The sequence below is a fragment of the Crotalus tigris genome, unplaced genomic scaffold, assembly GCF_016545835.1.
Source record: "Crotalus tigris isolate CLP2741 ecotype Arizona unplaced genomic scaffold, ASM1654583v1 scf7180000020425.245734, whole genome shotgun sequence".
In the NCBI taxonomy this organism is placed as follows: Eukaryota; Metazoa; Chordata; class Lepidosauria; order Squamata; family Viperidae; genus Crotalus; species Crotalus tigris.
This window is the reverse complement of record NW_024098016.1, coordinates 111,204-123,713: the sequence shown is the minus strand read 5'-3', so window position 1 is coordinate 123,713 and position 12,510 is coordinate 111,204. Positions and strand designations below refer to the sequence as shown.

The 12,510-nt window shown below is 45.8% G+C and overlaps 1 protein-coding gene across 5 annotated transcripts in view; it reads left to right on the top strand.

The window, feature by feature from the left end:
* Positions 1-9,882, top strand: part of PTP4A3 (protein tyrosine phosphatase 4A3) — a 100,353-nt gene extending 90,471 nt beyond the window's left edge. For all 5 annotated transcript variants that reach the window (XM_039366825.1, XM_039366829.1, XM_039366826.1 and 2 more), the window contains 3 exons: positions 4,627-4,757; positions 5,929-6,003; positions 9,534-9,882. In XM_039366825.1, coding sequence (XP_039222759.1) covers positions 4,627-4,757; positions 5,929-6,003; positions 9,534-9,651 — 324 coding nt within the window. In that variant the 3' untranslated portion in view covers positions 9,652-9,882. The remainder of the gene's footprint in view (positions 1-4,626; positions 4,758-5,928; positions 6,004-9,533) is intronic.
* Positions 9,883-12,510: the final 2,628 nt, after the last annotated feature.

Sequence of the window (12,510 nt, the reverse complement as noted above, 5' to 3'; positions counted from 1 at the left end):
CCTCCTCCTCTTCCCCCCTCCTCCTCCTCTCCATAAACCCAACTCCCTTCTAACATTGATGATGTTACCTATTTGGGTAATGAAACGTCTGCAAGAAAACAACCAAGCTCAGAGAGTACCAAGGATCTCACAGTCCTTCTCCTTCTTCTCTTCCTCCTCCTCCTCCTCCTCCTCCTCCTCCTCCTCCTCCTCCTCCTCTCCATAAACCCCACTCCCTTCTAGCATTGATGATGGTACCTAGTTGGGTAATGAAACATCTGCAAGGAAACAGCCAAGCTTGGAGAGCACCAAGGACCCCACAGTCCTTCTCCTCTCCACAAACCCCACTCCCTTCTAGCACTGATGACGTTACCTAGTTAGGTCATGAAACGTCTGCAAGAAAACTGCCAAGCTCAGAGAGCACCAAAAACTACACATTCAATCCTGAGCTACAGATGTTTTCTTCTAGTGACAGAAAAGAGTAATAATGCTTTTGTCCCCAACGCACAAATTAAGTGAGATGCACAGCACCTATTTCTGACCATCTCAAGAGGCAGCCTTTAAAAAGGTCTGGCCAAGGTTATTTTGCAACTGGAGAAGGAAATTCTCCACCTCCCAAAAGGTCCCAGATTGCATAATCCCAAATTTTCTTTCCCTTGGGCAGCAGCTGAAAATCTTGGCGGGGGGGGAGGGAATAATGGTATTATTTCTGGTCGTGTAGAAACGTAGCTGCCTGCAGTGAGATTGGCTGTGATGATTACGATAGGATATTAGTTCCTCCATCAGTTGTCACTGGGAAATAACCGAAGTCTCAATCCCAACAATTAAAATCCTGCCTTTCATAACGTCTATATTTGTTATGCAAACCTTTTTGTTTTTTTATTTTTTTTCCAACTCAGTGCTGTGTTGGAAGGAAAGTTACTTGAATGGACTTAACATCCTGCCTGTCCTCAGGATAACTCTTCAAAAACCTAAGAGAAAGGGATTGAATTGCGTGCAAACCATGACATTGCAAAAATAAAAGAGAATATTTGTGCCTTAGGGTTGAAATGGGTGAGGGGGTCGGGGAGGGGGGGCAGCTTGGTGCTCTCCGAGCTTGCTTGTTTTCTTTCAGACGTTTCATGACCCAACCAGGGAATGTCCTCAGTGATAGGATAGGGTAGGGTAGGGTAGGATAGGATAGAATAGAATAGAATAGAATAGAATAGAATAGAATAGAATAGAATAGAATAGAATAGAATAGAAAATATGGAACAGAATGGAATAGAATATGGAATGGAATAGAATGGAATGGAATGGAAAATATGGAATAGAATAGAATAGAAAATATGGAATGGAGAGTGGAATAGAATATGTGGAGTGGAATAGAATAGAATAGAAAATGTGGAATGGAATATGGAATGGAGAATAGACTAGAAAATGTTGAATGGAATATGGAATGGAGAATAGAATAGAATATGTGGAGTAGAATAGAATAGAATAGAATAGAATAGAATAGAATAGAATAGAATAGAATAGAAAATATGGAATAGAATAGAATAGAATAGAATAGAATAGAATAGAATAGAATAGAATAGAATAGAATAGAATAGATGGAACGGAACAGAACAGAACAGAACAGAATATAGTAGTGGCCAAAATTGTGGAAACCTTTTGGGAAAAGTGTACAGTAGAAATGCCACCTTTGGTTAAGTTTCCACCCATTTTTCTTCTAATTTCTTTAGAACTGTAGCCTTGTTCACTTAATAAATAGTATTTTACATCGCTTTCTGGGAGACCAGTCAACTCCTTGCACCATTAGTTTAATTTTATTACATTTTACAAGCTTACTCAATGAAAGAACACAAAAAAACCCAGCCAACTGGATAGCCATCACATAACACACTGACCAATGTCCTCCTCTCGGCTTCAGTACACAACATCGATAACTGAATCCTACTGTGATCTGATTGGCTCATGGCCAAATAAGATGACCTTTGATTGGCTCTCTAAATGCTCATGCTCATTGGCTACAATCAGAGGAAGGAAAGCTACCTGAGATCAACCTAAGCAAGTTGTGCTTCCTTTTTCCTGGTTATTTGGCTATAACTTTTCATAGAACACAGTACAGATGATCGAACAAACTTATGTTGCATTACATTCTTGATTAAATTAAGCGAACTGCTCTAATTGTGTAAGGACCCGTACGGGACATCCATCTGCATTACCGTTTCCATGAGAGACAGCCAGTTCTTAGGGACGGGGGTCCACCTCCATCAGAAGATCTCCATCCGGCCCCCAGTTTTGGCTTCAGCAAGTTGTGTTGTGTGGTTTGTAAGGGAAAGGAAGACTTGGGCAACCTCTCCATGGTTGCTTCCTGCCTGCAGCCAAGTGCCAACTTAAGCGCAGGTGCACGATGCAGTCAAAAACACCTTGGATGCGGGTGTTTTAATCTTAGCTTCTGGGCGTTTCTGTTTAAAATAAAATAAAAACCCCCATTCTAAAAAGAAATGCACATTTTTGTTGGAAAAAGCACAAGCCGCTTCGTCTATCCTGCTTTGTTTTCTCATCCCAGCTGTTGATCTGGAACGGCACCAATTCTTCATTCTGAAATTCCCACGTAGGACTCTCTTCCGGGATCCAAAGACATCCCTTCCGGGGTTGTGTGGATGTGGGATTTCAAGGGCTTCGCTTGGTCTCTGAGGGCCACCAGGGTTCGATGTAATATCACAGAAATGTCCCACCTGAATCCAGATCAGAAGGAAAGCTGCTGGTGGTACCACTGATCTCCTACACCCTCTCCCCACCTTCTTAAATGTCTGGCCAATGCCTGTAGAACACAAGGTCTGATTCCCCTCTTATTGTCTACGGCAGGGCTTTTCAACCAGTGGTACGGGTACCACCTGTGGTACATGGGCACCTGGCAGGTGGTACGCGACCATCCTAGAAAAGTGGTAGCAGGGGAGGGGAATGAGCTGAACCGGTGTCAGCACCGCACAGGCCTGAGCAAGAGACAACTGGAGCTGCAGGGCTGTCAGGGCTCAGCGGAAGCGCCAGGATCAGTGCCAGGGTCCAGCTGGAGCTCGGTGCTGTTCCTGACACTTCTGCTGAGTCCTGAAGAAGCACCAATCAGCTGGAAAGCAGCACTGATCCGGGAGCTTCTGCTGAGCCCAGAAGAAGCGCCGATCAGCTGGACTGTTGCAGCATCTCCAGGGTCTTGTGATTTACATTCAGATGCTTGCAACCGATTCATATTTATGACGGTCACAGTGTCCCGGGGTCATGTGAAGTGGCCAAAACCTGCTGCAGCCACCCAGCAGACGGGGGGGGGGAATAAAAACCAAACACCCCCCAGCCCACCCCCACTGCCAATCCTCAACAGAAATGCTCACAACAATGAAAACCTCGGACAGGAGGAAGAATGCAGGTGGGTAGGCAGGTGTCTTGCTCGGCTGTGGCTTGCGGGGAACTTTTCTCACTGCCATTGTAACTTCGAACGGTCACTAAGCGAACTGTTGTAAGTCGAGGACTACCTATACTTAATCACTTTTTTTTTTTTGTCATCAAGTTTTTGACACCTTGCTAGGTGACTGGTGGTACTTGGGTATTGCTATATCCTAAAAGTGGTACAATGAGTGAAAAGTTTGAAAAGCCCTGGTCTAAGGAGATTCCCAGTCATCCAAGTCATGGTTGACCCAAAGGTGCCTTTTCAGGAGGCAACTGGACTTCCTTGTTTTTCCTTTGAAGATGTTTTGCTTCTCCTCCAAGAAGCTTCTTCAGCTCTGACGGGATGGTGGGAAAGGGAAGGATTTATACTCCTTGCAGACAGCTGGTCATTTGCATCCTTTTAGAGAGTCGTTGAGGCCACTTGGAGGGTACAACATAGAACAAACCCATCGGGACAAGATTCAGCAGTCCACCTACATTTAAAAAACAAAGGCCACTCTTTATAAAGGATTTATATTCCTTTCAGACTGCTGGTCATTTGCATTCTTTTAGGGAGTCGTTGAGGCCATTTGCAAGGTACAACATAAGAGAACAAACCTACGTCTGCAAGTAAGCAAGCGAGCTCAGAGCACCAAGGACCCCACAGTTGTCCTCCTCCTCCTCTCCACAAACTCCACTCCCTTCTAGCACTGATGATGTTACCTAGTTGGGTCATGGAACGTCTAAACAAGCTCAGGTGCACCAAGGACACCACCCTCCCCCTCCTCCTCCTACTCCACAGACCCCACTCCCTTCTAGCACTGATGACGTTACCTAGTTGGGTCATGGAACGTCTAAACAAGCTTGGGAGCACCAGGGACCCCACACTCCCCCTCTTCCTCCACAGATCCCATTCCCTTCTAGCACTGATGACGTTACCTAGTTGGGTCATGGAACGTCTAAACAAGCTCGGGAGCACCAGGGACCCCACACTCCCCCTCTTCCTCCACAGATCCCATTCCCTTCTAGCACTGATGACGTTACCTAGTTGGGTCATGGAACGTCTAAACAAGCTCGGGAGCACCAAGGACCCCACACTCCCCCTCCTCCTCCTCCTCCTCCACAGACCCCATTCCCTTCTAGCACTGATGACGTTACCTAGTTGGGTCATGAAACGTCTTTAAGTAAACAAGCAAGCTCAGAGAGCCCCAAGGACTTCTCATCTCTGGTCTTCTTCTCCAGGACTGGCCGTTTGATGATGGAGCTCCACCACCCAACAAAATTGTGGACGACTGGCTCAACCTGCTGAAGACCAAATTCTGCGAAGATCCCGGCTGCTGCGTCGCTGTCCATTGTGTGGCTGGCCTGGGACGGTGAGTGCCCACCTGGCAGTTTCTGACCCAGGAACAAGCACTATGTTGTTGACATTTTTCCTTTGCACAAAACTCTGCAATTATCCGTGGCCAAGAGTTTGACTACCTTCACTAATTTAGATATACGTGGTAGAAAAGAACTTGTAGGTTGGCACTCAGTTTAGATCCAGTTTTAAGATAATAATAATAGTAATAGTAATAATAATGACTTTCTCTATTTTATGGGATCATAAAATAGAGAAAGTCATAGAAAATGATAAAATTAAACTGCTCTGGGACTTCAGAATTCAAACAGACAAGCACCTGCAACATAACACCCCAGACTTAACAATTGTCGATAAGAAAGACAAAAAAGTCTGGATAGTGGACGTGGCAGTGCCTGGAGATAGCAGAACAGAAGAGAAAGAACTGGAGAAGATAACAAAATACAAAGACCTACAAATAGAAATAGAAAGACTGTGGCAAAAGCAAGCAAGGGTAGTACCAATAGTCATAGGCTCCTTGGGTGCAATCCCAAAACAACTGGAGCACCACTTGAACACCATTGGCATTGACAAATTCACTATTAGTCAATTGCAAAAGGCGGCCTTACTAGGAACTGCTTCCATCTGCGACGATATCTGTAATACCATCAAACATCCACATCTGCCTATCCCAGGTCCTGGGTAAGGACTCGATAGGTAGACAAAATGCCAAATCCAATCTGAACATCTGGCTGACTGTGCGATGATCCATAATAATAATAATAATGATGATGATAAAGTTGGAAGGGACCTTGGAGGTCATCTAGTCCAACCCCCTGCTCAGGCAGGAAACCCTATACCATTTCAGACAAATGGCTGTCCAGTTTCTGCCTAAAAACTTCCAGTGTTGCCGCATTCACCGCTTCTGGAGGCAGGTAGTTCCACTGGTTAATGGTTCTAACTGGATGGATGGACTTCAACTCCCAGAATTCCCCAGGAGATCCAGCCGTCTTAACGTCACCAAGTTTAGAAAACACAAGTCCATATGTTCAGTTTTGTGTAACTGGATTTCCCCCCCCCCCCTTTCAGCCTTGGCGTCCTGATTTATTATTCTTCAGCCATTTTGTCGTTGTTGTTGTTTTCAAATTGGAATAGAGAAATAATATCGCTTTGTGGGCCTGATCTCACTTCTGTCTTTTCCTGTCCAGGGCTCCCGTTCTGGTCGCACTCGCCCTGATTGAGAGCGGAATGAAATATGAAGACGCCATCCAGTTCATTAGACAGTAAGTGCCTCTTCTGGAAGCCTCTGTGCCACCTGGCTCTGGTGGAGATGGACCACCACCGGTCAGTGGGCAACTACTTGGCACATCTTTAAAGAATACAGGAACCCAAGACTTCCTTGTTTTTCTTTGAAGACGTTTCGCTTCTCATCCAAGAAGCTTCTTCAGCTCTGACGGGATGGTGGGGAATGGAAGGATTTATACTCCTTGCAAACAGCTGGTTATTTGCATTCTTTTAGAGAGTTGTTGAGGCCACGCAGGGTGCAACATAGGAGAACAAGCCTATGGGGACAAGATTCAGCAGTCCATCTATGTTTAAAAAACAAAGGCCGCTCTTTATATTTAGAAAGGATTTATACTCCTTGCAGACTGCTGGTCATCTGCATTTTTTTAGAGCGTCGTTGAGGCCACCTGGAGGTTTATGTCTTCAGGGTCACCTGAGTAGTGAAAATGGGTGTGGAGCCTTCTTGCCTGCAGGATGTTTTCTGCCCTGGGTCCCTTCACTGTTGAAGTGACCCTGAGGACATGGATAAAACTCCAAGTGACCTCAACGACTCTCTAAAAGAATGCAAATGACCAGCTGCCAGCAAGGAATATAAATCCTTCCAGTCGTTGAGGCCACTTGCAGGGTACAACATAGGAGAACAAACCCATCAGGACACCTACACTTAAAAAACAAAGGCCACTCTTTATATTTAGAAAAGATTTATGTTCCTTGCAGACAGCTGGTCATTTGCCTTCTTTTAGAGAGTCGTTGAGGCCACTTGCAGGGTACAGCATAGGAGAACAAACCCATCAGGACAAGATTCAGCAGTCCATCTACATTTAATAACTAAAGGCCACTCTTTATATTGATAAAGGATTTATGTTCCTTGCAGACAGCTGGTCATTTGCATCCTTTTAGAGAGTCATTGAGGCCACTTGCTGGGTACAACATAGGAGAACAAACCCATCAGGACAAGATTGAGCAGTCTACCTACATTTAAAAAACAAAGGCCACTCTTTATATTGATAAAGGATTTATGTTCCTTGCAGACAGCTGGTCATTTGCATTCTTTTAGAGAGTTGTTGAGGCCACTTGCAGGGTACAGCATAGGAGAACAAACCCATCAGGACAAGATTCAGCAGTCCATCCACATTTAAAAAACAAAGGCCACTCTTTATAAAGGATTTATATTGCTTGCAGACAGCTGGTCATTTACATTCTTTTAGAGAGGCAGTGAGACCACCTGGAGGTTTATGTCTTCAGGCTCACCTGAGTAGTGAAAATGGGTGTGAAGCCTTCTTGCCTGCAGGATGTTTTCTGCCCTGGGTCCCTTCACTGTTGAAGTGACCCTGAGCACACGGATAAACCTCCAAGTGGCCTCAAAGACTCTCTAAAAGAATGCAAATGACCAATTGTCGGCAAGGAGTATAAGTCCTTCCATTCCCCACCATCCAGTCAGAGCTGAAGAAGCTTCCTGGATGAGAAGCGAAAAGTCTTCCAAGAAGAACAAAGAAAGTCCAGTTGCTTCCCGAAAAAGCACCTTTGGGACAATCACAACCTGGGTGACTGAGAACCTCCATAGACAATTGGCAGGAATCTTTCCCACTGGGTGGTACCACTTCAGAGTATAGACAGGGGAGGTGCTTCAAATCCCTCCTTCCCCAACTCTGAACAAAATCGCAATAAATGCATTATCTTAAGCCCTGGAAATGGCTTATAATCTTAATTCTCCAAGCAGGCTTGCTTCTAAACTGGAAGCAGGAGACCCGTTCATTCCTGCACGCGGTCCAAATTGTGTTGGAAGAGTCAAAAATTATTGACATCACAATAAACTCTTGTGGATGCCTACAGGGCGCCAAGAACAGGTAGTCCTCAAGTTAACGACCAGTTGCGTAGTCACCATTTTAAGTTACAATGGATCCTCCCAAAAGGTACTTAACGACCTGGATTAAAAGTTCCAACTCAAAAGAAGACATGGGGGGGGGGAGATCACTTTCCTACTCATGCCAAGAAATCCGCATGGAAGTGTCCATGTTGTTGCCTGGAATCAGTTTGTTCTAGTGGTTCAGGCATCAGACGAGAAACCAGGAGAACGGTGAGTTATAGCCCCGGCTTAAGATGAAAGCCAGGTGGATGATTTGGATGATGCTGGGCTTCTTGGCAAGATGGGCAGCCAACAAGTCTAATTAATAATCGATCACCAGGAGACGGTGAGTTCTAGTCCCCCCCTTAAGCAGGAAGATCAGCTGGTGGATTGGAACTCCCTGTCTCCTAGTGTGATTGGCCCAAAGTCACCCAGCCGGCTTTCATGCCTAAGACGGGACTAGAACTCACTGTCTCCTGGTGATTGATCCAAAGTCACTCAACTGGCTTTCATGCATAAGGAGGGACTAGAATTCATGGTCTCCTTGTTGTGGAAAAAACCACGATACTTACATCAGAAGACAAGACCACGAAGGGTTGGAGAAAACAGGCTTTATTTGTGCACAATGGTTCAGAGCATTCACATGACAGATTCTGAACCCTGAGTTACTCCGAGGGTGTCATTTTTATACAGCTTGGCGCCCACGCTTAACCTAATAGATGACTTCTTATCTACCTATAACACACTAAAAGAGAGAAATTCATATCTTGAGACCACACACATAGGAAAAAGGGAAGTTTATACAATGTGCAGAAAACCACACTCCCCTACACGTGTAATATCTTACACCATTTGTGACTTTCAGTTGGCACTTCTTGTAAAAATGTTTCTTCATAGAATTGTACACAGGTCATCACACTCAGCCAGTTAATAGTATTAGTTAATGCTTTCAAAACATCACCTGTTAATTAAAATATAATTCAAAAGTACTTTATCATTTCTCTTAATGGCAATTTTCCATCTACCTCATCCTGTGATTGGCCCAAAGTCACCCAGCCAGCTTTCATGCCTAAAGCGGGACTATAACTCATTGTCTCCTAGTAATTGGCCCAAAGTCATCCAGACAGCTTTCATGACTAAGGTGGGACTAGAACTCACCGTCTCCTGGTGATTGGTGCAAAACCACCCAGCCCGCTTTCATGCCTAAAGCAGGACTAGAACTCACTGCCTCCTGGTGATTGGTCCAAGGTCACTCAACTGGCTTCCATGCATAAGGAGGGACTAGAACTCATTGTCTCCTGGTGACTGGCCCAAAGTCACCCAGCTGGCTTGCCCGTCTAAGGTGGGACTAGAATTCACCCTCTCCCGGTTTCCAGCCTGGTGCCTTAACCCAGAGGTCGCCAACTTTTGGGGCACCAGGGACGGGTTCCTTGGAGAGAGGTTTTTCCACGGATCGGAGAATGCGTGGTTTTGTGTGCTGTCTGCATCCCACGGAAGGGGCTTTGCTTGTTTGTGCAGACCGGTTGTTGGCATGCCGCGGCCCGGTACCGGTCCAAGGACTAGGCGTTGGGGACCCCTGCCTTAACCCCTAGACCAAAATCTCTCCTCCCTACATGGAAAGATCACTTTCAGACATTTTGAGGAGCACACAACATGTTTCCTTCCTCTTCCTCCTCTTTGCAGGAAACGCCGAGGCGCCATCAACAGCAAGCAGCTGACCTATCTGGAGAAATACCGGCCGAAGCAGCGCCTGCGTTTCAAGGATCCCCAGAACCACAAGAATAAATGCTGCATCATGTAACCTCCGTGGTGGTGTGCCCCCTTAGCTGGATCCCACCCGTGGGGGAAGACGAACCTCGCCCCACACAAAAAAACGCACAGGGCTTGACTTCTGAAGTTTGCGGAGGACATTTTTATCACAACTTTTCCCCCCTCCCTTTTTTTTCTTAATTGTCCCAAGCAAGGAAAACTGGGAGTTGCCCCCCCCCCTTTGTTGGTTTCAAAGGCTTGAAATGACGGCGGTTCACCCCACCCCTCTCCTTTCTTTTCCCAGATATTCACCTTGTCAAAAACTCTTTGTAACAACATCAACTTTCAATGCAATAACTCCGGAGCGTTCTCTTTTCACTGGAGAACTGATGGATGGGTTGGTGGATTAAGGCAGTGTTTCCCAAACTTGACAATTTTAAGGCATGTGGACTTCAACTCCCAGAATTCCACAGCCAGCAACGCTGGCTGTGGAATTCTGGGAGTTGAAGTCCTCATGCCTTAAAATTGTCAAGTTTGGGAAACACTGGATTAAGGCATGAACTAACTATAGTAGATGCCATTGGGTTGGCAGGCCTGGAGCTAAGTCCACTTCTTCTGGGCAGAGATCAATCTAGATCAGGGGCCTTCAAACGTGGGCCTTTTATGACTTGTGGACTTCAACTCCCAGAATTCCTCAGCCAGCAAAGGTTTGCTGGCTGAGGAATTCTGGGAGTTGAAGTCCACAAGTCATAAAAGGCCCAAGTTTGAAGGCCCCTGATCTAGATACACAGCAGAGCTGAGTTAGTTGAGGTACGAAGGGTGTTGTGCTATGCTGTGCTTGTTTGGCATTCATGTTTGAAAAGATAGCTGGGTCATCCTTTTTTGGCAAGACTTGTGAGGCTTGGACAGTTGGCGAGACATCACCTGGTTTGTAGAGATGGATCCACCAATTCTGATGTGTCTCGAACGCATCACGGTCTGTCCACCCCACCCCACCACCCTTCCAGCGAGTAGGCTGTTCCTCTTTGCGCGGGTTTGTGGTGCTAGCCCATAAAGTCATAAAATTCCCCTTCGATTTGATAACTATGACTTTTGGGATGTCTGGGAGAAGAAGGCGGGTTGACGTTGAAGTTGGAGACGGGAAAGGCGGTCTCTCTTGACGAGAAAACGGAGGGAAATTTAGGAAGGTGTGTGTGAAGGAGGTCTTTCTGGAAACAGGAATGGGACGCGGGAATTACTGATGGTACGGAATGGCACTTGATTTGGAGGTATTTTGTGGAGTATCGTTGGCTGCCATAGGTTCGGACGTTTTGAGGAAGAAGCTGAGAAAATCCCTTTTCTGGAGGTTTTTTTTTTTTTGTCTTGAAGTGTCTATCTGAGAGTCATTTTTTGTAAAAGTTCAGTATTGACTACGTGGAATTAATATTTTTAAATAAAGCCTCTTCACATCCCCATTTTATGGACCTAGATTAGGCGTAGGCAACCTTGGCTCTTTTATGACCGGTGGACTTCAACTCCCAGAATTCCTGAGCCAGCCATGCTGAGGGGAAAGGGAGAGGTTTCCAAGCTGAGCCATGTTGGCTCAGGAATTCTGGGAGTTGAAATCCAAAGTCATGAAGGGGCCATAGTTCCCCCATGCTGGCTCAGGAATTCTGGGAGTTGAAGTCTACCCATCTCCGAGTGGCCAACGTTGAAAAACACAGGCCTAGGCCAGGGATAGGCAACCTTGGCTCTTTTAGGAGTCATGGACTTCAACTCCCAGAATTCCTGAGCCAGCCATGCTGAGGGGAAAGGGAGAGGTTTCCAAGCTGAGCCATGTTGGCTCAGGAATTCTGGGAGTTGAAGTCCACAAGTCATGAAAGAGCCAAGATTGCCTACCCCTGACCTAGAGCAAGGGTGGGGAACCATGGCCCTTTTATGACTTGTGGACTTCAATTCCCCGAATTCCTCAGCCAGCATGGCTGCCCCATTGACTTTGCTTGTCAGAAGGTCTCAAGGGGGGGGGGGGAGAACGCATGGCTGACTCAGGAATTCTGGGAGTTGAAGTCCACAAGTCATAAAAGCACCATGGTTCCCCACCCCTGACCTAGAGCAAGGGGTGGGCGACTATGGTCCCTTTACGACCTGTAGACTTCAGCTCCCAGAATCCCTGAACCAGCATGGCTAGCTCAGGAATTCTGGGAGTTGAAGTCCCAGAAAATCGTAAAAGGGGCCTTAGTTGCCCACGCCTGATCTACAGGGAGGGACTTTTGAGTTTTACAACTTTCTCCAATGTGTGTGCAATGCACTTTTGTACATACTTCCTCAGCCACTCCTTGTGGGTGAGGAGACTTACGTCCTCACAAGTCACCAGGACTGTCGCATTGCAGTCCTGGTGACCGGGGAGACAGATTACAGCCTCTCACGTTGAGTCTATCCTCTTATCACAGTGAGCCAATTAATTTATATATATAAATTTATATACGTAGGTCTTTGGTTATTCGGGTTTTGTCCCGCGTAAAATTGGAAGTGTCTTGGCGACGTTTCGACGAAGTCCCATTCGTCATCTTCAGGCTGGTGTTTTCAGCTTCGTGCTTCGAGGAGCAATGTGTGGTCTTAGCTGTTTCTTCCTTTTAACTGCCAGTGGGGGTATGAACTGATTGGGTGGGAGCTTGGCTGTGTTCTGATTGGGTGGAGGTGTGTTCTGATATATATATAATATATATCAAAACACACATATATATATATTAACCTAGAGGTTAATACAGCTGCCTAACATGCACATAGCCCAGGCTTGAATCTCAGAAGGGTAAGTGTGGCTGAAGAGAGTTAAGAAACTCGAAATAGCTATCCCATTCTCCCTTAATTCTTTGTTAGCAATCCAAATTATTATAATATATATATATATATATATATATATATATATATATAT